A 23,898-nucleotide genomic window follows, 5' to 3' on the forward strand; every position below is an offset into this window, starting at 1 on the left:
GTTCTACGAGAAAGCAGGCTGAGCAAGCCAGTAAGCAGCACCCCTCCATGGGCTCTGCATCAGCTCCTGCCTCAGGTTCCTGCCCTGCCTGAGTTCCTGCCTTGACTTCCTTCAGTGATGGACTGTCACCTGGAAGTGTAAGCCACATAAACCCTTTCCTCCCCGAGTTGTCTTGGTCATGGTGTTTCATCAGCAATAGAAACCCTGACCAAGACAACATACATAAAACAAAATAGAATAAAAGGCTACACCATGCTGTTCTCTGAGGGTGACTAATTGCATAACAAGAAACCCTGTGATTTGTGTCAGGAAGCAAAATCAAAAGGGGCTGTGGGCTGAATTTGTGGAGCAAGAGTTTAGTCATCTTCACAGGCCCACGAACTCTGCATACTGGGAAGCTAAAACGGGAGTCCAGTTTGACCTCACTTGCTGGGCGAGGGAGGATGGACTTAAGTCCGGGGCAGACTGTGGGAATGGAGGTAGGAGGGAGGCGGCGGCGGCGGCGGCGGCGGCGGCGGCGGCGGCGGCGGGGGAGGGAGGGGAAGAAAGTCGGAGGAGGGGTGGAGAGGGGTGGGGGGTGTTAGCTGCTCATCAGCAGGGAGAACCCTGAAACCAGCGGCCTGGCAAAGTCGTCAAGAGAAAGTATTTTAGGATGATGTTCAAGACTCAAGAGAAGAGTTTCGGGAAGATATTAAATTACAGTTTCCAGAGTTTTGTCTGAGAAAGTGGGTGGGTGGTGTTAATCCCGTAGATGTGGTGAGAAAGGTCATTGGCCCAAATCATAGCTAAATTGATTAAAGCAAGCTTTATTCGTGCACACAGGCTGTCTGTCTCCCCCTGAGGCAGGGGTCAAGAGATCAGCACTGGACACGGGAACATCAGGTTTGTATGTCTCAGGAGTAAGGGGTTTCCAAATGGAGGATTTGGCAGGCGAATGAGCAGGGGTTATAAAAACATAAGCGTAACAAGTTGGCCATAACAATCTTCTGAAACGAAGGCACAGTTGGCCGTTTCCTGGAACAGGCAGTAAAGAATCGTTTGTAGTTAAGGCTAGATTGGGGCAGAGCCCCATCCTTGAGAAACAGATTTAGTCATAAACAGGAATGAACCTAGTTTGTCTTTACTATAAAATGGTTTTTAAGCCCAAGATGGAGGCAGCTGGTTTATCAGTGGGTTGAACTGTAAAATACCATGGAGGCTTTACCTCCTGCGTGTTCCACACCCTTCCAAAACATCACCACTAGCTGGGAGTCAAGTGTGTGTGGAACATTTCACATTCTAATCACAGCCCAGGGTCTCAGTTCAGACTGGCCTGGAATTCACTCTGTAAGTACAGGCTGCTCTAAAACTCATGGCAATCCTCCTGCCTCAGCTTTACCAGTGTGGGGGAATTAAAGGCATGAGCCACCAAACTGGTTTTCAATGTGAACTTCTTGAGAAAAACTTTGTTTTACACACACACACACACACACACACACACACACACACACACACCCTCGACAGATTAGAATTATGGTGGTATTACTTCAAGAACACAGTGCTCAGGTTTCCCTCATGTCTGCTTGGGTACCATGAGTGCTAACTAGTCCTCAAATGCTTTCCCATGGCTTCAGCTGATCAGTCAGCAGATTTTTTTCCCTCTAAACAAGAACACCAGTCCAACACGAGAAAAGCAATTCTCAAGCCTATGACTTGAGGGAGGAGAGGAAATCATTCAGGTCTCTGGTTGAAGGCATTTTATCATGTCCTGGATTATTTATTTCCCAAAGTTTTTGCTTTATTGCACTTGGGAAAGCACTGTTTCCAAGGAAAACTACAGAAGACCACATCTGAAGTATGAAGAAAAAGAGATGTACTTCCCTGGGCATAAACTAAGAGAAGTGGCAGGGTCTGAGCTCCACGGACACCAACCACATCTCCCTCAAGTATGTTTCTAGTGGAGTTGAACAAGGACCCACCAGATTATGTAAACAGAACCGGGAGTGGATGGGGGAGCCTGCAGACGGCTCAGAGAGGATTTACCTTTCCAAGCTGTCAAGGCCTAAGCTGCTCTGTTTAAACCCTGGCTGAGGGTGTCATAGGTCCAGGGTGGTGCGAACCCTGGCGTAGTGGACAGTGACAGACCAGAAGGGATCAGGAAAAGATGCAGCTCTGAGGCTGCATGTCCCCCAGGACATGCTACGTTCATGATCTCTCCGCAATGATTATGCCAACCCCTTTCTGCTTTCTTGAGCCAAACTGGACAAGGCCAGGTGCATCTGTGCTACAAAACAGTGCAGAAGCCTTTTCTGGTGGATGCAGGACAGCCTCCCCAACACAGTCTGAGAAACCAGTGGGACCTTGATTAAACACAGAATCTTTGAATGTGTGCCATAGGATTCCATTGCTCTGATCTGGAATATGCATGTCTGAAGTGCCATGCAGTACTGTGTAAATATGCCCAATTACTATGTATCTTCTTGTTGTTTCTTGATTTTGGGTGTTTCTTTTGTTTGAGGCAGGATTGCATGTAGCCCAGGCTGGCCTCCAATCACCTATGTAACTGAAGATGACCTTGAGCTCCTGACCCGTCTACTTCTACCTTCCAAGTATTGTATTAAAGGCAGGTGCCACTATACCTTGCAGTATATGCCAATTAAAAATTAATATGCTGGGTCAGAGAGTTGGCTCAGTGGGTAAAAGTGATGGGCATACAAATCTGATGACCCACATTCAATCCCTGGATCCCACGGTGGGAAGAGAAGGTGGTCCTCTGACTGTACATGCATGCTGGCTCTCAACCCCTGGATCTATGGGACCCTCGCAGCCATGTACTTATGCGTACTGCCTCTTCCAGACAGAACCTGTCAGGGCTGAATACACTAGCTGTCCTTTCCATCTCCAAACCTATTTCTTCCCCTAAGCCCTCCTCCTTTTAGTATTTTATTTGGTTTTAAAGACATGGTCTTATTATGTGGCTCGAGCTGGTCTCAAACTTGTAGCAATCTTTTTGCCTCAGATTTCTGGGTATTAGAATCTCAGAAGTGCAGTACCATGCCCAGCTATCCCCCCTTCCATTTTGTTATTATTGATATTGCTTTACAGTCTCCTAGAATTTATAGTGTAGCCCAGACTGGCTTAGAACACACAGCAATCCTCCTGTGTCAGTCTCCTACATTCAGGGATTGATTGCAGGAGTGTGCCACCATACCTAGCTCCTCCAAGATGTCGATGTCTTCTCTCTCATCCCCTACACAGGATGCTAAATATCTCTTTAAGGCAGTGGTTTGCAGCTTGGCAAAACAAAATCACCTGGAGAGATTTTCAAACATACATACACTGGGCTCCACTCCCAGGAATTCTGATGTAACTGGCCAGTGTGGGGCCAGGACAAGGACAGCACGAAGCTTTCCCAGTCACACACTCAAAGCCAGAGGTCCTGGGCACCCTAGCCACACTCTTCCCATGAAGCCAATCAGTGGGGCTGGGATGGGGAGGCACACATCTCAGCCACAGGACTCAGGGGCCCATGACACACAAAAAATCAGGCATTGAGAGAAATATTTATGCCATATTTTAAAAGTTACAATCACTGAAAAAGAGTCCATAATGAATAGCATGTCAAATTTTAATAAAAACAGGCTTTTGTGGTTTGGCTGCCTTCAGACTTCGTGCTATTGCACAAGAGAACCAATTAAGCTCAGTTTCCAGTCTGTGTGTGCGTGTGTCTGTCTGGGTGCCTCTTATGGGTTTATGAAGCCTGGCAGTTGTGTGCAAACCGAGCAATGAGGGATTTGTATTTTTTTTTCTTTTGGATGTGTTTTGAAGGTATGTTTTATTTTATGTGTGTGTCTTTGTAAATGTATGCACATGGGAGTGGGGCGGGCACATCTGCTCACACACAGGCCAGAGGAGAGTGTTGGCTCCCTTGGAGTAACCCTCTTTTGTGTCAAGCCCGGTTTGTTAGTTGTCTGGGAGCTGTGAGATGAACTCCGGTCTTTATGATTGTGCAGCAATCGCTCTTTGTGTGAGTGTGTGTGTTTCTTAACTCCAATTCTTTTTTTTTTTCATTTAAGAATGTTTTTATCTATTTTACATACCAATCACAGATCCCCCTCTCATCTCTCCTCCTGCTCCCTCCCCATAGCCTCTCCCCCAAACCAACCCCACATCCCCTCCTACAAAAGGGTAAGGGCTCCCATGGGGAGTCAGCAAAGCCTGGTAAATTCAGTTGAGGCAGGACCAAGTCCCTCCCTCTTGCAACATATGCAGATGGTCTAGTCCGGTCCCATGTAGGCTCTACAGCTGTCATCTAAAGTTCGTGAGTTCTTCTCTTTGACTGAACTCCTGGAGCTTGGCTTGGTGCTTGCCAGATATCTGCATCTGCTTCCACCATTTACTGGATGAAGGCTCTATGATGATAGTTAGGGTATTCACTGATCTGATTACCAGGGTAGACCAGCTCAGGCTCCCTCTCCACTGTAGCTAGTAGTCTCTGAGTCATATCACTAGCTTTTTTTGTTTGTTTGTTTTTTCGAGACAGGGTTTCTCTGTGTAACTTTGGTGCCCGTCTTAGATCTCGCTCTGTAGACCAGGCTGGCAGTCTCGAACTCACAGAGATCCGCCTGGCTATGCTTCCTGAGTGCTGGGATTAAACCACTGCCTGGCTGCTTTTTTTTTTTTTTTTACCATGATCTCATACTGCAGCCTTGGCTGGCCTGGAGTCCATTATGTTTCCTAGTTTGGCTTCAGACTTGAACCTTCTGCCTCAATCTGCCACATTCTGGGAATACAAGCATGAGCCATTACGCCCATCAATTGGAGTCTTTTAGTTAACTTTTCCTCTTGGGACCAAACCTGGGAAGTTTGAGTTGTGAACAAAGAGGTTACACTTTCCTGTGTTTGGACTGTGGCTGCTCTAGAGGACCTGATCCTCCGCACAGGACTCTCCTCTCATCTGCCATGTCCATATGATCCCTTTCAGGATGGGAGCCGTGTATGCACACTTAGCTGGTGTCTGGAACCTTCTCCTGCGGGGATGTATTATGTCCCCCAATATACTGTGTCCCCCAACAAAGTTTATCTGAGGATCAGAGGAAAAAGCCAGACACTATAATAAACATAGAGGTCAGGCAATGGTATCACACACCTTTAATCCTAGCATTAGGGAGGCAGGGATCTGTCTGGATCTCTGTGAGTTCAAGGCCACACTGGGAACAGAGCCAGGCATGGTGATACATGCCTTTAATCCCAGCACTAACAATAGAGGTCTGGAGGTCTGTACAGACAGACAGGAAGTGACATAGCTGGGCAGGAAGAGGAAGTGATGTAGCTGGGCTGAGAGAAAAAATGAGGGAGCAGAACAGAAAGGCATATAGGTGAGTATGTGTGTTATAGGAAGTAACTCTCTTTGGAGACCGAGGTGTTGGTGAGGTGAGGTTAGCTTGTGGCTTCTCCTATTCCTCTGATCTCTCAGGTTTTCACCCCTATATCTGGCTCCAGGTTTTTTTTATTAATAAGACCGTTTAGCAATTTGTCTACAATTGGTGCTCCAATGATTGTGGCAAGAAGCCACTTGTGGCCTAACAGCTCCCCCACCCCCACCCCTCAGGCCCGAGCTGCACTCCTATCCTCTTCTCTGGGACAGTATCTGCTTGAGGCAGTTGAGCCAACATCATGCATATAGCCCAGATTAACCTTAAACTCATTATGTGGCTAAGGCTGTCCTTGAACTTCTGATTCTCCTGTCTCTGCCTCACCAAGTGCTGGAGTTACAGGTCTGAACCACTGTAAACATAGTATAGGTTCTAATAGTGCCACAGTCTTTAGAAATACTCATGGTGATATCACTGGTATTTCTGAAATGCTCTTGGAAGGCCTTTAAGGGGTGAATCTAATCAATTTTAGAACTTCTGGCTTGAGGCTATCCCCCCACAAGGCTCAGGGTACACTGGTTATCACATTAAGGAAACCTCAAAAGTTACACAAATGGGTTGATGTTTCAGGATTGAGAACACAGTCTTCTTGGACTGATTTGACCGTGAGTGGGAGCCCAAGACTGAATTCCACTCGTCTCCCTGTGCTTTCTTCTCATCTGTCTGCAGCTTGTGAATACGAGTCTGTCTGGAGCTTGCCTGTCTGTTGTATGTGTCTGACCTGTCTGTCCTTGTGGCCTGGGGCTTTGTTCTACATTCATTGAACAGTTTAGAAAACATGGCATAGAAGATAAATCAGGAGCTCTTTACAGAACTCATTACCAGAGTTTTACAGGGGAAGAGCTGATCCCCAACTGACCCAGAATAGCACTCAGAACAGACATTATGAACTTATATCTGCATGTTGCTCCCAAGATTTCTGGGATATTTATCATTTAAGGTTGCTTTAGTCTGTTGGCTGCTTTTAGCAAATGATGCCCCAAGAAACACACACATGCATTATTCTGGGTCAGTGGCATGGAAGAATTCCTAATTTAAGATTCAAGCTACGGATTAGTTTAGGTTGCAAAAGCTGATTGCATGGGAAATTCAAGGCATAGTGAAGTTAGTATGTTGTTCCTTTTTTTTTTTTTTTTTTTTTTAAGATTTATTTATTTATTATGTATCCAGTGTTCTGCCTGCACGCATCCCTGAAGGCCAGAAGAGGGCACCAGATTTCACTACAGATGGTAGTAAGCTGGTAAGTTGCTGGGAATTGAACTCAGAACCTTTGGAAGAGCAGCCAGTGCTCTTAACCTCTGAGCCATCTCTCCAGCAGTATGTTGTTCCTTAAAGGCATGTTGAACAGGCTAAACACATGGTAGGATAGCAGGTTAAGTACATAATCTTAGATGATCTCATGGCATACTATTAACTTGGCTGCAAGGTCTGGCAAAATTTCTATCCTTGTCGTTAAGAGATATTTTCAGAAAAATGTATCACCATGTCAGGGAATATCGTGGATGAGGAACTGAAAGAATTTGAGAGCTGGAGGATGGGAAGGAGTGCTGTGGAATGCTCTCTTCTGGACACGACACGGTTGTCGCCCTCATGAACTCACAGCAGCTGTGGTTAGCTGTTAAAGACCTACAAAGATCAATAGTCCAGCATGGGTAGGGAAGATGTGGCCCTATCCCCAGCTGAGGAGCTATTGGCAGTTAATGGCTACAGGAGAGGGGAGAGCCACTTTTCTTCATGGGTGTGTCTACTCATAAGTTGATCTGGTAAATAACTCCACACCAGTGCTCATGCAAACAATATCAGTTAAGTCCAGCGGGTTATCAAAGAAGAAAAGAAGGAAAAGTAGAAGAGAACTCATTGAGGGAGGAGTGGGAAGAAGATGAGAGAATGGAGTGAAGGATGATAACAATACGTCATATGGATGGATGTACAAATAGCCAAAGAATAAATGAAAACACTTAAAAAGAAATAAGATGGAGAAAAGAAAAGAAAATTTATTTGATGTCATAGCAATCTAATCACACTGAACTTCTTAAGATATCTCAGGAGTCAGTCCTGTGAAGGATATTCAAATGCTGATTTAAGAAAATAAATATTTCTGCATTTTATTTACTTTGTGCATATGTGTATATATCTCTGTGTGTGCCACAGTGCACATCTGAAGTCAAAGAATACGTAGGGGAATTGTTTTTCTCCTTCTACCATGTGGGTTCTGGGGATTGAACTCAGGTTGTCAGGCTTGGCAGCAAGCATCTACAACTCCAGAGCTACCCCATCATCCCTTAAACGCTGCCTTGTGTGGAGCAACTGAGCATTCTTGGTTCTCTCTCCTCTTGACCTTTTCCCTAGATTTCTCCTCCTATTTATTCTCTCTGCCCACTAGCCCCACCTATCTCTCTCTCCTGCCTAGCTATTGGTCATTCAGCTCTTTATTAGACCAATTAGGTGTTTTAGGCAGGCAAAGTAGCACAGCTTTACAGGCTATGTGACTGGCCCCTGGCACAATTTTTTGGAAGTTTCTTACAATGAACTTCCTGTTTAGTTATGTAATATTATATCCTTCTGGATCTTTGATGGAGTTGAAGACTAGATAGTTATAATTATAGTTTTCCTTATTCATGACAAGAGGCAAATTAGATAAGAAACTTTAGACTCACAAAAATAGGATAGATAATAGAATATTTTCTTTACTTTTGCCAAATACAAATAGACTAGGTGTTGTAACTGCAATTCTTGCTTGATAATTGTTTTGTTTTATGTAATTTTACTATGTTAAAGTTAAAACCTTCCTTTTTGATTAGACAGAAAAGGGGAAGGGCTGTGGGATGTCTTTCTGTATGCTGTGAATATGTGTTGCTCTCATTGGTTGATAATTAAAGCCGTTTGACCAATGGTGAGACAGAATAAGGTTAGGCAGCACATTCAAACTGAAGACGGAGATGAAGAAGGGTGGAGTGAGGCAGATGCTGCCAGCTGCTGCCAGGAGAAGTGAGATGTGAGAGAACAGGTAATGCTGTGAAGCCACGTGGCTAAACAGATTAATAGAAATGGGTTGAGTTAAGTTATAAGAGCTAGTTAATAATGAGCCTGAGCCATAGGCCATACAGTTTGTAATTAATATAAGCCTCTGTGTATTTACTTGGGACTGAGTGGCTGCAGGACCAGGCAGGACACAAGAAAACCTCCAGCTACAGAGCATCTTTGTACTCCTGAGAGAGCCACCTTGATGCCCTCTAAATATGTCAGTTCTGAAGTATCTCACATAAAGGACAACTTAATTTTAAAATATTGTATCTTTGAAGAGTGGCAAATGGGTACTCACAAGAGATCAGAGCTGAAAACTGGGCTGGCCCATTAAGATGTTTTGAACAGCTCCAAGAAAAGGATTTAAAGAAGCTCTATTTACTTGATTATGTGTGTGAATGCAGGTACCCATAGAGGCCAGAGGTGAGTGGGATCCCCTTCAAGCTAGAGTTACATGTGGTTGTGAGCTGAAGGGGATACTGGGGTCCTAACCTGGGTCCTCTGTGAGAGCAGTAAGCACTCTTAGCCACCAAGCCCTCTCTCCATCTCCTAAGGCTTGTTCTTAAAACAATATTAGCCCCCAAACACCTTTGTCTCCTTGAGGAGTTTTGTCTCCTCCTGCCAGGTTTGGTACATAGCTATCCTGTCTCCCTATGGAGAGAGAGAGAGAGAGAGAGAGAGAGAGAGAGAGAGAGAGAGAGAGAGAGAGAGAGAGAAAGAGAGAGATCCCACCGTGGAAGGAGAGAATGGACTCCTGAAAGTTCTCCTCTGACCTTTACACATGTCTGGCACACAGATGAGCTCATTCATGCCCCACCCACTCCATGTGTACTATAGTTTGAGATACACACACATACACACACACACACACACACACACACACACGGAGTGTTTGTTTAGCCTCTAGTGAGCCATACCATCCCAGGTAAGGCCCTTTTCTCCATATATGAAATGAAGAAGTCATGTCACTGGAATTATCTCTACTGTGTCGTTTATTCCACAAGAACACAAGCCCTGCTTGATCAGTGGTGTCTGCCATGTCTGGGCTCAAGTCCTACAACTATTTCTAATTCCTTGAAGTTGCTCAGGATATGTTTGTTGCTAGGGAGCAACTTGTGCTATTTGTTGGCCATTAAAAGGGCTCTCTGGCACACACACAGACACACTGACACACAGACACACACACACATACACACACACACACACAGCCTTTGTTATTTTTTCACCGTGCCATCACACAGACACTCAACACTCACTGGTCTGAAATACATCATTTGGCTCTCAGGGGGACACACCTAAGTTACTAATACAGAAATAGAGACATAGAGACTCCTTACAGAGGGGGAGGACGGGCCTAGGAGTCAGGCAAGCTGGCCACCCCTAGTGACTACTGAGTGGCATCCCATTTCTTTGAAGTTCTGCTTTTTCTTCTGCAAGGTAAGGGGCTATATTCAACCCCCAGGGGCATTGTGGATGCACGTCTCTGACTTTGGTCTTGTGCCTGTTACGTATAAGAAATTTGGGACAGATGAAACCATTAGGATGGATGTGGTGTTAGACACAAAGGCAGACAATTAGTAAGAGGCACCAGCTCATCAAAGTCACTGAGGCAGTCAGACTGCCTTTCATGGTCACTGCGTGGTGCCCTTTATGAGCATCAGCTGTTAATGGCACATGAAAGCAGGGCTGTCTGCCGCTCTATTATCTCTAGCTGTCCCTGGGTGGCAACACTGTGGGAGGTCACCTGCCGGCCGGTCCCTGGCAATGTCCATGTTATGTACATTGTGCAGTGTTGTGGTGTGAGGTTTCTGCTACCAGTCTCTAGAATATAGAAAACTGTAGCACTGTCCACAGGTCCATCAGCATTTGGACTCCCTCCCTTCTTCCTTCCTTCCTTGCTTCCTTCCTTCTTTCTTTTTCTTTTTTGAGACAGGTCCCCATCATGTAGCCCTGGCTGTCCTGGAACTCCCTATGTAGACTAGGCTACCTTCAAATTCCATACTCAGGCCCCTTTAATGAAAATTACATTTATTTATTCACGTGTGCACGTGTGTGGCATGTGTGTGGGGTATATGGGTGTGTGCATGCCACAGTAAGAGTGTGGAGTTGGGTCTTTCCTTCCTTCTTATGGTTTCTTGGGAGAATTGAGCTCAGGACATTAAACTTGGTAGCAAGTGTCATTACCTGCTGAGCTATCTCCCCCCATCTGCTGCCTGTTATTCTTCTATTCCTCCCTCCATCCCTTCCTGTATTTTTCATATTGTTTTGACAGTGCTGGGGACTGGACCCAAGGCTTTATGCGTGCTGGGCAAGTACTCTACCATTGTACTATCTCCTTAATTTTTTTTTTTTTAAATAGAGTCTCTCTGTGTTACCCTGGCTGTCCTGGAACTGGCTCTGTAGAATAGACTGGCCTCGAACTCACAGAGATCCATCTGCCTCTGCCTCCTGAGTGCTGGAATTAAAGGCATGAGCCACCACCACCTGGCTAAATTTTTTTTAGATGTATTGCTGGGAATTGAACCCAGGGCCCCATGCATTCCAGGCAAGCACTCTACCATGGAGCTACATCCTCAGCACTTCTCCTCAACCTTTTAAAGGTTTTTTTTTTTTTTTTTTTTTTTTAATATATGAAAGGTCACTAGACATTTTCCACCTACTAGGATGTCATCATGAAAACAAAATAACAAATAACAAGGGTTTTCAAGGAAGTAGAGATATTGGGACTCTCTCTCTCTCCATTTCTGACAGACATAAAATGGTATAGACATAAATAGCAAACAGTAGGACGTCTCTTAAGATATTCAGAATGGGGCCAATAAGATGGCTCAGTGGGTAGAGGGACCTACTGCCAAGCCTAATGACCCGAGTTTGACCCCCAGGACCCCACATGGAGGAAAGAGAGAATTGCCTCCCACAAATTTTTTTGCTGACTTCCACAAACATGTCATGCCATGGGTCTCCTCAAATAAATACGTTAAAATTTAATAGTGTAAAACTGAAGAATGGAATTTCTTATGGTCCAGATATATTTATCACCTTTGGAGATATACCTGAAAGAAATGAGAGCGGGATTTAAGGTAGCCCTGTAGCTGTCTGTAGCACTGTCCACAGTGGCCACAGGTGGAAGTAACCCGTATGCCCAATGACAGATGTTCTGTACCTAGAAAATGGAGCATAGGTATACAAAGCAATGCTAGCTACCTTCCAAGCAGAAGGAAATCCTCTGGCACCAGAGAAAGGAAGAGCATCATGAAGTTGAAGTTATCCTGGGCTGTACCAAAGACCCTGGCTCAAAAACAAATGGATAGGGCTGGGAAGGTGACTCGGTGGGTAAGGTGTTTGTGGGTAAGTGTGAGGATGTGAGCTCACATGCCCACAACTCACGTGAAAGCTGAACACAGTAACACTGGTGTCTGGAACCCTAGTGTGTGTCTATTGGGATGTAGGTGGTGGATACAGAAAAGCCACAAAAAGCTTGTGGGCCAGCTAGCTTGGTCTACACAGCAGCGAACAGCAAAAGAGACTTCATCTCAAATAAAGTGGAAGCAACAACTGACATCTGAGGTTGCCCTCTGACCTCCATGTGCATTCCATGCAGGAATATGCCATGCACGTGTGTGAGCATGCTTGCACACACACACACACACACACACACACACACAGACACACACACACACACACACACACACACACACAGGTAAAACAAGTAAACCTTAAGAAACAAAACAGAAATCCTGTTACAATAAACACCACATGGTGAGAGACAAGGGTGATGCTGGAGAGACTCGGTAGTTAAGAGCACTTACTGCTCTTGCAGAGGACCGAGGTTCAGTTCTGAGCACATCAGGCGGTTCCAAACTACCTATAAGTCCAGGTCCAGGGGATCTGACATCTTCTTCTGGCCTCCACAGACACTGTCCTAACATGTTTCACATACAGACAAGTAGTCTTGTATAAACACATGTAAATAAAATGAATGAAATATCTCCAAAGAACCCTCAGATACAACGTGGGTGGACATTGAGGATCCTATGCTAAGGGAAACAAGGCCCCAAAGGACACACACTCTATGAAGTGTGATTCTGTTATATGAAGCGTCAAAAGTTGTCAAGCTCACAGAGAGTAGAATGGTGATGGCCAGTGGGAGTGGGGTAGGGATCTGTTACTCAGTGAGTGTAAAATTTCAGGTTTTCTGAATGAGAAATTTCTAGAAGACTTTCAAATACAGCAATGTGAACGTAGTTAATAGTACTGGCCTGAACTGTTTTGTTTGTTTTTTTGAGACAGGATCTTAGTTGTCCCAGCTTGACTGCAGATTCACCAAGGACAAGTTGAAACTACTTACCACACAATCTACAGGTAACTAGTGCTGTGATTCCAGGCATGCGCCACTGTGCCAGGCTTGAACTGAACTGTTACGCACAGTTAAGCTGGTAGCATTCGCTAGGCATGGTTTTTAGTACGGTTGAAGAACAACCAGAGGGGCAATCCAGTTCCAAGTGGCAGCTGGTCTCCATCCTTTGTCACATTAGAATGACCCCCATCTCTTCACACCGAGGTGTTTATTTCAGCCCCATTAATAGGAGACACTAATTTTCCAAGCATTGCTAAGAAAGACAAAAATGTAGTTCAATAAATGCAGAAGACACAGTAAAGTAGGGTGGCAACAAGATTGTAATTATGCAGGACAGGGCTGACTTCAGAAGATGGGTCCAGAAGGGCAAGGAAACAGAGAGGCAGACAGGATGGACACTTCATTGACAGTGTGTCCAGTGAGTTCTCCTGGGACTGTTAGGGTTGTGTTGGTCAGGACAGAGTCTTCCAGGTTGTGTTATTCTGTTTCAGGTAGCTCTATAATCCTGCATCTTGCTGTGGGCTTAGTGTAGCTCGTGGGATGAGATACTCCTGGCTGGGATCAACAGTCTGGAAAGGAATGGATGCCATTAGCAACCTTTGGAGCCAAATATTATCATTTAACTATCATTTAATTCTTTGTTAGTTAAAAAACAAAAACAAAAACAAAACAACCTTTCAGATCATTCTGGTTTTATTCCCACGGCTGTGATAAAATGGTCTCACAAAAAGCAGCTCAGATGAGAAAGGTTATTCCAGGTTTTAAGTCAAGATGCTGGGAACTTGAAGCCAACTAATCACATTACACCCACAGTCAAAGGCAAGGAGAAATGAATGCATGCTCACTCTGCTTGCTAACTTGTTCTGGGTTCTATTTTTCCTCTTATGTGATCCAGGATCCTCTGCCTAGGGAGTGGTTCTGCCCACAGTGGGTTGGATCTTTCCATACTATGTAAAGTAATTAAGACAATCCTCTACAGTTACGGCCATAGGTCAAGCTAAAGTAGACAATCCCTCCTTGAGGCTCTTTCCTCAGGTGACTCTAGATTGTGTAAACTTGACATTGGAACTAACCGTCACATAAACCTATTTATATCAGATTTCACTGTTCGTCATTAATAAGATTTTTTTTCTCTTGGCAAGGCAATGGAATAGCTGATTCCTAGAATTGGAAATGCATCCAAGAAACTCTGAAGGAATGGATAAAAACAGTTTTTTTTCTCTCATTGTGCAAAATTTCCCCATTCCCATCCCCTGCTGCCAGAGTTGAATAGAGCAAATGATGTGTGGCTATGTCCTGGCCTACGTGCCCTTCAGGGAGACACAAATTCTCAGTTACAGATGGGACAGCTGAGTTTGACCAGTTTCCTCATAAAGTTCAGTGGACAAGTGATGGGAGAGTAGCTTTTACTCTTGGATCTCAGATGCTTGTGGTCCCCACACAGGAGGAGGTTTTCCCCAACGTGGTATTTTTGGGCTTTCAGGACCTGATTGAATGTGAGCCATCAAAGCTCAATGTGTCACAGCGTGACGTGGAATGTCCAATTGACTCAGCAGAGCTCCCTCTGCTTTTGCCTGAAGGATTAAAATTGGTTCATCCATCTGGGCTTCCAGATGGTAACGAGACCCAGCCCTGTTCTCAGGATGGCCTGGCCTGTCAGGGCTAAGAGCGATTCACAGGGGATGTTAAGGGTGCAGGGGACAGGGGACAGATTTAGATAGCCGATACTAAAACCAGATTCAACGCTCGTGCATATTTACAGACTTCCATTGACCCTGGTGCAGAGCTTATCCAGCCTCCTCAATATCACACAGATCTCGATGCTTGACTTGGTCCTTCCTGGGAAGAATACACTGAGGTGATGGTGTGGAGGGAGGAGACTCACGGGGTTTAAGCTGGGGGCCTCTCCTGTGCCATCTGGTGTGGCTTGAGTCTGGCTTGTCCTGCCTGTCCTCCCTCAGGTCAGTGAAAGTCACTGGACATAGACTTGAAGGAAAGAGTGTTCGCCATGTCTTCCTAGGTGAGTGAGTCGAGCACATTTACCTGCAGCTGAATGGGAGTACCATGTGCAGTTAGAGCTACATCCTCCTCAGCTCCATCACTGTCTCGGGCTGAAAGCCAAAGGAGGGAAGGGCTGTGTTAGTGTTGGAGTCACCGGGACTGCGAGGAGGCTCAGGGGCTGGCAAACTGGCTCTTGGTGCTTTAAAAGGACTACTTGGTTGTGGCAGCTATTAAAAAAAACAACCCAGTGGGTTTGCTCATTCATTCATCCATTTAATTCCCTCATCTGTTAGTTTGAGACACGGTGTCACAGGGCCTGGGCTGTCTTCAAACTCAGTATGTAGCTGATGCTAGCTTCGAACTCATTATACTCCTCCCTCCAGCTCTCAATCACTGAGATGACAGGTGTGTACCATCACATCCAGCCCTTGAAAAAATCTAATTTAAAAGAATCTTTGAAATGTTTAGGAGGAAAGTTGTATAATGTTAGAGAACATGTGTTCAGGAAAAGCACACGGGGATGTAGTAACTGCAGAAGCAGGAGAACATCATACCTTTCCAGAAAAGGACCCAACCCTGGGCTGGCATGGCCTCTGTCTTGGAGTTAACAGTGACCCCTGGGATCATAGACTTTCAACTGTCCCTGCAGGCTGACTTCTCTACAAGCTTGGATTCATTTTTATTGTTGTTGTTTGAGAAGGGACTTACTTTGCAGCCCAGGTTGGCTTAGAACTTCCTTCGTAATCTTGACTGGCTGCAGTCACTTTTGGTGATCCTCCTGCCTCAGTCTCCTGAGTGTTGGGTTTACAGGAGTGTGCTACCATGCCCAGGCTAATTAGATTCAAATTTTAAAACTGGACATAATAAAAAAATTATTTCCAGAGTTTGCCCAACATTGGAAGGCCCTGGGTTTGATTCTCAGCACCACAAATAATGAGCACCTAAGGGCACACACATGTACACATACACATGCACAGACACACACACACACACACACACACACACACACAGAGAGAGAGAGAGAGAGAGAGAGAGAGAGAGAGAGAGAGAGAGAGAGAGAGAGAGAGAATTCCCTAGAGAAATACTGTATTGTCATAGAATAACCACATACACAGTTATTTGTTTAGTGACAGTCTCCTCAACTGGGCAGCAGTCTCTATGAAGGCAGGAACTTCTGTCTCTCAGCCCAAACACCTACTCCATACATGCTTGTGTCTGGGTGTTCACAGACATAGCTGTGTCAGTAGTGGTCACACTTAGAGGCTGCGGTGCTGGCGGTTGGACCCTGGAGAAGGTTGGCCTGGGACCCCCATTTGTGTTGTCTACTTCCCTTTTCTCTCTCAAGAGGGACACTTGTCCTCTCCTTGTCTGTCAAGTTCCTGAACTTTTTGTTCATGTTGCTTCCTGGTGGAAATAAAAGGAAAAGCCTGATGATCATAATAGCAAGCCTGTTCCCTACGTTCCCGAGGATGCAAACAATTGATGTCTGTTGGGTGCTGGGAACCGAACACCAGTCCTCTGCAAGAGCATTATTTGCTCTTAAGAGCTAAGCCATCACCTAGTGCAATGGAAACTCCCAATGATCTATGAAGGTGACCCTAACTAAGACTCCTAGCAATAGGGGATACAGAGCCTGAATAAGCCATCTCCTGTAACTGGGCAAGACTTCCAGTGGAGAGGTTGGGATACCAATCCAGCCACAAACCCTTTGACCTACAATTTGTCCTGCCCACAAGATGTGCTCCAGTAAAGACATTTTGGCGCAGACATTGTGGAGTGGCCAACTGATGACTGGACAGGTGGAGACCCACACCCTGAGAGGGAGCTCACCCCTAAGGGCCAGGACCCAGAGGCTGGATAGCCCAGAGACCTGGGATAGAACAACAACAATAACAACAGCCAACAATTAATAATAATAATGAAAAAAAAAGACCTGAGCTGTCTCCAGCCCTCACCTATAACCGTTTAAGCAGTGTAGTGTTTCTTGCTGTTTTGTTATTGTTTGGCTCTGTTTTTAAATAGTGCTGGATTGAACACAGCCTTGCCTGCTAGGCAAGCACTCTACCACTGAGCTATATCCTCAACATTTTTGTCCTTTTTTTATTTTTTATTTTTATTTTTTATTTTTTTGTGTGTATGTATGTATGTATGTATGTATGTATGGGGGGTACACGTGAGTGTGTGCATAAGTGTGGATGTCAGAAGACAGCTTTATGGAGTCGGTTTTCTCCTTTTACCAAGTAGGTTCTGGGGAGTGAACTCCAGTGGTCAGGCTTGGCAGCAGGTGTTTTTACCCACCGGGCCATTCACCAGTCCCTGTAATGGAATCTTAGGTGTGCATTGTGGGGGACCACGTAACGTTTCCATACATGTATACATCACACCATGTTCAAATCTAGGGAAACATACATTTCCTTAGCCATTTCTTTATGATGAAAACATTTCAATTCTTTTTTCTAGATTAAAGCAAACCAGATAATACACAGTATACTTTCCTGTGTAACAGCAGGCCAGAATTTCTTTCTCCTACTCAACTCTAAGGTGACACTCATTCACTGACCTTCCCCCGTGTTTCCCTGTCCACTAGACTCCCAAGCTCCAGGGAAGAATCTTTCTACTCCCAACTGGTGGGAAATCTTCTTCTTTTCTTTTCTTTTGATATTAGAGTGACAGGAAAGAAAAAAGAAAGCTTTCTGTAAAAGAGCAGGCAAAACTTGTCACCTGGGTCTATTCCACTGGGTTTCCTTTGGGAAAGTAGGTACACTTTGAAGAAAAAAATGGGGACGTGTGAGATCGCTTAGTGCGTAAAGACACTCGTCATAAAAGTCTGCCTACCTGGGTTTGGGCCCCAGATCCCACTGTGGAAGGAGAAAAACCGACTCCTGGAAGTTGTCCACACACACACACACACACACACACACACACACACACACACACACACACAATTTAAAACAACAGAATAAAGAGTATCGAAAAGGACCATACCCAACCAAAGCTGATCCGTCTGGGGAAACCCAGAGTCCGACGTTTGCAGGACAGGCTTTCTCACGGCTCACTCATTTTAGACTTACTGAACCATTTTCACTGTTGAGCTCGTCACTTATCTTTGTCTTATACCTTTGAAACTCGTCACGCTAATACCCATCCAGGCGCTCGACAGAATCCCGCCCACCAGCTCGAGTCCTTTAAAGACAGGTAGGTCTTGCTTTTAGCAAGCCTGGTGCGAACAATATTCTACTTAATCTACACTGGATAAAGCAGGCAATAATTGGGGGGAGGGCTGTCCTGTCCCCAGAAGATCTGTAACTGATATTTAATGTGTTTATGATCTCTTCAAGTTCTCAGTATGAACAGCTGGTATAGTTAAGTGGCCATGGATTTGGGGGCTGGGGGTTAGCTATAACTTAGGAGAACAATTATTCTGAAATAAATCCACTAACTTCAAATAGAAACAACATAGTCCATCAATCAATCAAGTTAAAGAGGCATATGTTAAAATACCATCATCCCAGATACATATAAAAGTTAATTAAGCACAAACATAATTTATAAATGGCTTCTTCACTTATACATTTTAATTACTTCAATTATACACACATTTTTGCACTATTCTTGGGTATCTTTATGATAACATTCCCAGTGCCTAACAATATGTTGAACTTGTGAAATATTAATCAAATGCTGTGAGACTACATAGATATATATGTGCTCAAGTGAAGCTGAGTGTGGGGTGTATGAATGTAATCCCAGCACTGGTAAGACAGAAATAGCAGGGTCAGGAGTTCAAGGCTAGCCTGAGCTACATGAGACCCTGACTCAAACAAAAACAAAAACAAAACAAAAAAAAAGAAGTCTTATGAAGAACAACTGGTTTGAAAATTCCATCAATATACAGCTGTGTGTGCATGCTTAAGTATGTGAGGGTTCACATGTGTGTATGCATGTGTGGGGAGGCCTGAAGTCAACCTTGGGTGTTGTTCCATAGATACTGTTCACCATGGTAATTCTTACATATGTGTGGTGTGTGTGCATACATGCTTGTGTGTAGTGTGCACACACACACACACACACACATAGGGGTTGGAGATTGACAATGAGTATCCTCTGAATCACCCCCCCCCCACCTTACATATTGAGGCAGGGTCTCTACTTGGACCTAGGGTTTCCGATTTGGCTAGCTTGCTCTGGGGATCTCCTGTCTGTCTCTGCCTGGTGAGGGCTGGCATAACAAGGCTGCCATGTCTGCCTGGCATCTTTATGGATGCTGGGGACCCGAACCATGGTCCTCACACTTCTGGAACACGTGCTTTACCTAATGAGCCATCTCCCCAGCTCTGTCCATCATGTTTTTTTGGAGACAGGGTCTCTCACGGGCCAGGACTCACTGATTTGTCTAGGTTAGCTGGACAGGGAGCCACAGGCATCTGCCTGCCTCTGCCTCCCCAGCATTGGAATAACAATGTGTGCCACCACACTTGGGCATTTGACATGGGTTCTGGGCATCAAATTCAGGTCTCATGTTTGCACAGTCAGCACTATTTATCCAGTTGTTTAGGAACACATTTACAATATAAGTAAATCTGCCCATTTGTGCTATGTCCTGTAGCGACATGCCTGGTTGCATTTGTCTCCAGATGTTGTTGTCATCTAGAATTAAGTCCATAAGCTACTTCAGAGCGATTTTAAAGCCTAATCTTTGCAAAGACTTCCAGGAACTGGATGGAGTCTTTAATCCCTTTTGCTGATCGGTTTCAGCAAATCCTTTACCATCTCTTACTTTCCCATTTAGTATCAATCCTCCATGTGCTGGTTCAAGTTCATTTTACCCCATTTTTAGTTGGAGATGGAGAACAGTGGGACAACTGCCTCCCACAGAGATGTCTTCACACTTGTGAAATTCTCTGCTAATCACCCCTTGACTCCTTTTCTCTCAGCTGCATAATTCTGGTTTTATAAGCCCAGCGCTAAATCAAATAGCAATGCCGTTGGAGCCACGGTGGCAAACAGCGTGAGTCAGAAGAGTCACAGGGCCACTGTGCCTCATGGACCTGAACAAAATGCCATGTTTCAGGACAGAATGGAGACAGACAGAGCCTGGATCGGCTATGAGAAAGGCGCATAAAACTTGAAACTACCAACTCAGTTTTACTGTCCTAACCTTTCCACACAGGTGTGGCGCTGAAAGCCTTTAATCATGACTGTGGTTTTCCACAGAGCCTCCCCAAGTGCCCCACGCGTCTCATTAGTGGATCCCAGACCTGTATTGATGCTGGAGACCGACTGATGCCGAGAACAAGGGCATGGCTGTTCTCCCCAGCCACACGCCTGTTTAGTTACACTGTGATCATTCCTTCAATAAACAAGATCATGGGCCACGGAGATTTGCTTTCCAGCTGCCTCCACGGGAGCCACGATCACACCCGTGGTTTTCCAAGGTGCTGGCTTGTTTCTACTTGGTTTCTCTTTTTCCCTAGCTAGTTGTAACCCCACACTTTCTATTGCATTTAATTACTCTCTTCATGTTTTGATAATTGCGTTTTCCCAGACTTAAGTTCTGATTCTAGTCTCTGAATTTTCAGGTGACTCTGCCCAATCTTGGAGGGCAATTTGCATCTTTAAAGCACTATACTATTGATTTTCCCCCAAAAAATATCAAATGACTGGCAATAACTATCATCGGCAGACTATTTCCTGTTTAAAATGGAGTTTATTTCCTTCCTTTTTTCCTTTTTTTTTTTTAGACCGAGTTTTACTGTGTAGCCCTGGCTGTCCTAGAACCCACTCTGTATACTAGGTGGGCCTTGAACTCAGATATCTGCCTGTCTCTGCCTCCCGAATGCTAGGATTAAAGGTATATGCCACCACCGCCCACTTTGTTTTTTTGGTTTTTTTTTGTTTGTTTGTTTGAAACAGAGTTTCTCTGTGTAGTCCTAGCTGTCCTGGAACTCACTCTGTAGACCAGGCTGGCCTTGAACTTAGAGATCAACTTTCCTGCAGCCCCCTGAGTACTGAGTGCTGGATAGGTGTGCACCACCACCACCCAGCTCAAGAAATGGATTTTTCTAATCTTGATTGGATAGTATGATAGTTCTGTCAGAACTATCGTTCTGATGGAAGACTTCCGTGAGCTCTGAGACTTTCCTTATAATACCTTGTTTTTGAGACAGTCTTCATATGGCCTGGAATTCATCCTGAGACACAGGCTGGCATCAACTTCACATGGACTTTCTTGCCTCAGTTGCCCAAATGCTGGGATTATGAGGTTGTTACACCACACCTGGCAACACTTTAAATCTTTTTGTTTGTTTGTTTGAGACAGGGTGGTGCCCTCCCTACAACACCTCAAACACATGTCTAACATTTGGGGTCAGGGAATAAGGGTCATTGCAAGCATGCTTTGGGATAGTAGGATACTGCAAGAACTTCTTTGTCTCTGGGATGGCACAAAAGAAGAAAATAGCAACTTTTATCCCATCTTCGGGTAGGAACTCTGAAAGGAATTTTAAAGAACGACAGAATCTGCAGTTTCCCCTGAAAACCTCAGGGATCGGACGTGAAGCATCCACAGCAAGGCCTAATTTTGCAGGAAGGATACATAGCATCAATTTCCGACTCTCCATCAACTGAACTGAAAAGAACTAATAGATGCATTTATCTGGACAGGATTTAATTTGAATGTGTAATTAACTAGAGATAACAGCTCAGAAAGTGTCCGTACTTAAAAGGAAAGCTTACATTAAATGTTTTTGAGCCTGGTGAACATTATGTATGCCATATAATATATAAAATAGCATCTTTGTTACACAATAGAGAGAAAATGGGAGAAATCAGTTGTCTATTAAGATATCAAGTGATGCAAAGCTATGACACTGGGCTGTAGATAATGTCAGATGTTCCATAAGAGGAATTAATGAGTTTTGATACAGTTCCAGATAACTGAAATTAGCCACTATTTCCTATAGGTTGATAGGGACCAAGCATCTTTGGTATCATGGATAATGTCAACCCCTAACAAAACAGAGACAGGAGCTTGATTTTCTATATGGATAAACATGTGACCTAGAAATTATCAAGAAAATGTCACATAAACAGTTGTTTCCTGTCTACTAATGATTACACATCTGAGCTTTTACTTAGGATTCAGATTAAATGGACTATTTTATAGCCTTGAAAGATTTTTTTTTTGAAACAGTGAACAACTTGCAAAATAGAAACCCGGAAGTTGTTGTACTCTGTGGCTCTCGTGAGTCCCACAGATCAGCTCTACACTTTATCTGGTAGTTAGCTTTCAGACTTAAACTTTTAAAATGTCCGTTACTTTTGCCAGGGTCTACTTTTGTGCTTGACAGCCAACATGTCTGAACTTACATGGCCTGATCTACCCCTGGGGCTGGTTAACTCATTTTATTCTATTTGTTTACTTTATTATTATTTTTGAGACATGCAGGTAGTTCAAGCTGGTCTCAAACTCTGTGTCACCAAAGATGACTTTGAACACCTGATCCTCTTGTATCCACCTCTGCGTGCTCCCACTCTAGCTTAATTGATTCATTTTAGAATGGGTGACTTTCTTTGTCAAGCTTCAGCAACAGTCACTCCTTTTCATCTAGAACCTTTAATTCTTTTAGTCTTGTTCCTTCCACATAAAGCCTGTTTTGGAAGATCTTCTTTTCCCTTGGTTCTAAAAGGCTTTGTCTCTATACTTGACATGACTCATCAAAAATCTGGCCTTTGCCATTGAGATCCCTCTGGGATCTTTCTGCCCTCCCCGCCCCAGGCCCTCTGGGATGTACCTCTGGAGAGTTCCTGGTTCTCCATCCTGAAGCTGCGTTGGTAGACTGGGACCTGGCAAGCGTTGCCTTGCGGAGGACACTCCTGTCTACACGATCTGTAGAGGATGGACAGCTCAGGGATGATGTAGAGCAGCAGGAAAACCCACGCATTGGTGACCAGGCCAACGCAGATGACCGCGTCGTCCCACTGTGGCTGTCGCTGGAGCTGAGGGTTGCCTCTCAGGAGCATGGAGATCCACACCACCCAGATAATGATGGAGACCAGCACAGTGGCAAAGATGAGCCTTCCATGCTGCTTCCAGTTCTCACATGGGCCACAGAAGGTGGCCTTGGAGACAAAGAATGTAAGGGCCATCAGCAAGAGGACATAGATCAGGAGACAGACAAAGTCCACATTGAGCTGATAAGGTGTCATGTGCACGAACATCAAACCTCTTGTCATGATGAGGGTCACATACTCTATCGCAAGGATGATCTGCAACAGGCTGACACCAATAGCAATGAACAGAATTGTGGTCCAGCAGAAGGAGACTCTACCCCGGACCAGCTTCACCAGGTTGGAGGCATGAGCCAAGAGGCAGGAGAAGCAGATAGCAAAGAGAACCCCAAAGAGGAAGTAGCGAACAGGGGCAGTTCGTTGGTTGAGCTGGATGATGAAGGCGAAAGTAAGTCCGAAGAGCCCCAGCACACCCAGCAGGAAGAGGAACTGGGTGGGAAGCACGTTCCACTGGCTGCAGTCCTGCACCTTCCGCATGAGGAAGAGAAATGCCAGGAGCAGCAATATTGTAACTACTATGCCAATCACCGCCAAGGACTCCAGCACAATGCCCCATGGCCCCTCATTGTCACAGAAGAGGTAATAGTCTTCTGTGGACTTCATGCAGTCCTCATACATGGTGACTTATAGGTGGACCTCACGAAAATGGATGTCTGGTCTCCTGTGAAAAAAAGATGAAGATAACTCATGACTTTATAGCCACCCACAAGAATGCCTGTTGGGAGTCCGGTCCTTCATTCCAAATGAAGACACCTGAGCATATGCAGGGAATGGCTTTACTAAAGAGTCATCCAGAAACAGGAGAGTAACATTGTATCTCTCAACACTTCTCTAAACACCAACTTTCCTGGGTGGGATAAAGATCTGGTAGATACAAGTATATCTACAAACATAGGAACACCATCCTCTCTACTATGCCCACATTTACAACTGCTGTGTATAGGACGACAAGGATGGGAAGAAGGCTAACCTACACCCTTCGACACTGCCTTAGCTCCGTCTCTGCAGAGCGAAGCCAGAATGCTCTTCCCT

General features: G+C 44.8%; 1 protein-coding gene across 1 annotated transcript; it reads right to left on the bottom strand.

Annotated features, from left to right (window-relative positions):
- Nucleotides 1-13,139: 13,139 nt before the first annotated feature.
- Gprc5d (G protein-coupled receptor class C group 5 member D) lies at nt 13,140-23,484 on the bottom strand. The gene is made up of 3 exons (XM_059256969.1): nt 22,590-23,484; nt 14,839-14,906; nt 13,140-13,364 (listed from the first exon to the last, which is right to left on the bottom strand). Exons 1-3 carry the CDS (start codon nt 23,482-23,484, stop codon nt 13,293-13,295), a joined length of 1,035 nt encoding a protein of 344 aa, XP_059112952.1. The 3' UTR covers nt 13,140-13,292.
- Between the last annotated feature and the right edge of the window lie 414 nt (nt 23,485-23,898).

The sequence above is a fragment of the Peromyscus eremicus genome, chromosome 3 (assembly GCF_949786415.1).
Source record: "Peromyscus eremicus chromosome 3, PerEre_H2_v1, whole genome shotgun sequence".
Taxonomy (NCBI): Eukaryota; Metazoa; Chordata; class Mammalia; order Rodentia; family Cricetidae; genus Peromyscus; species Peromyscus eremicus.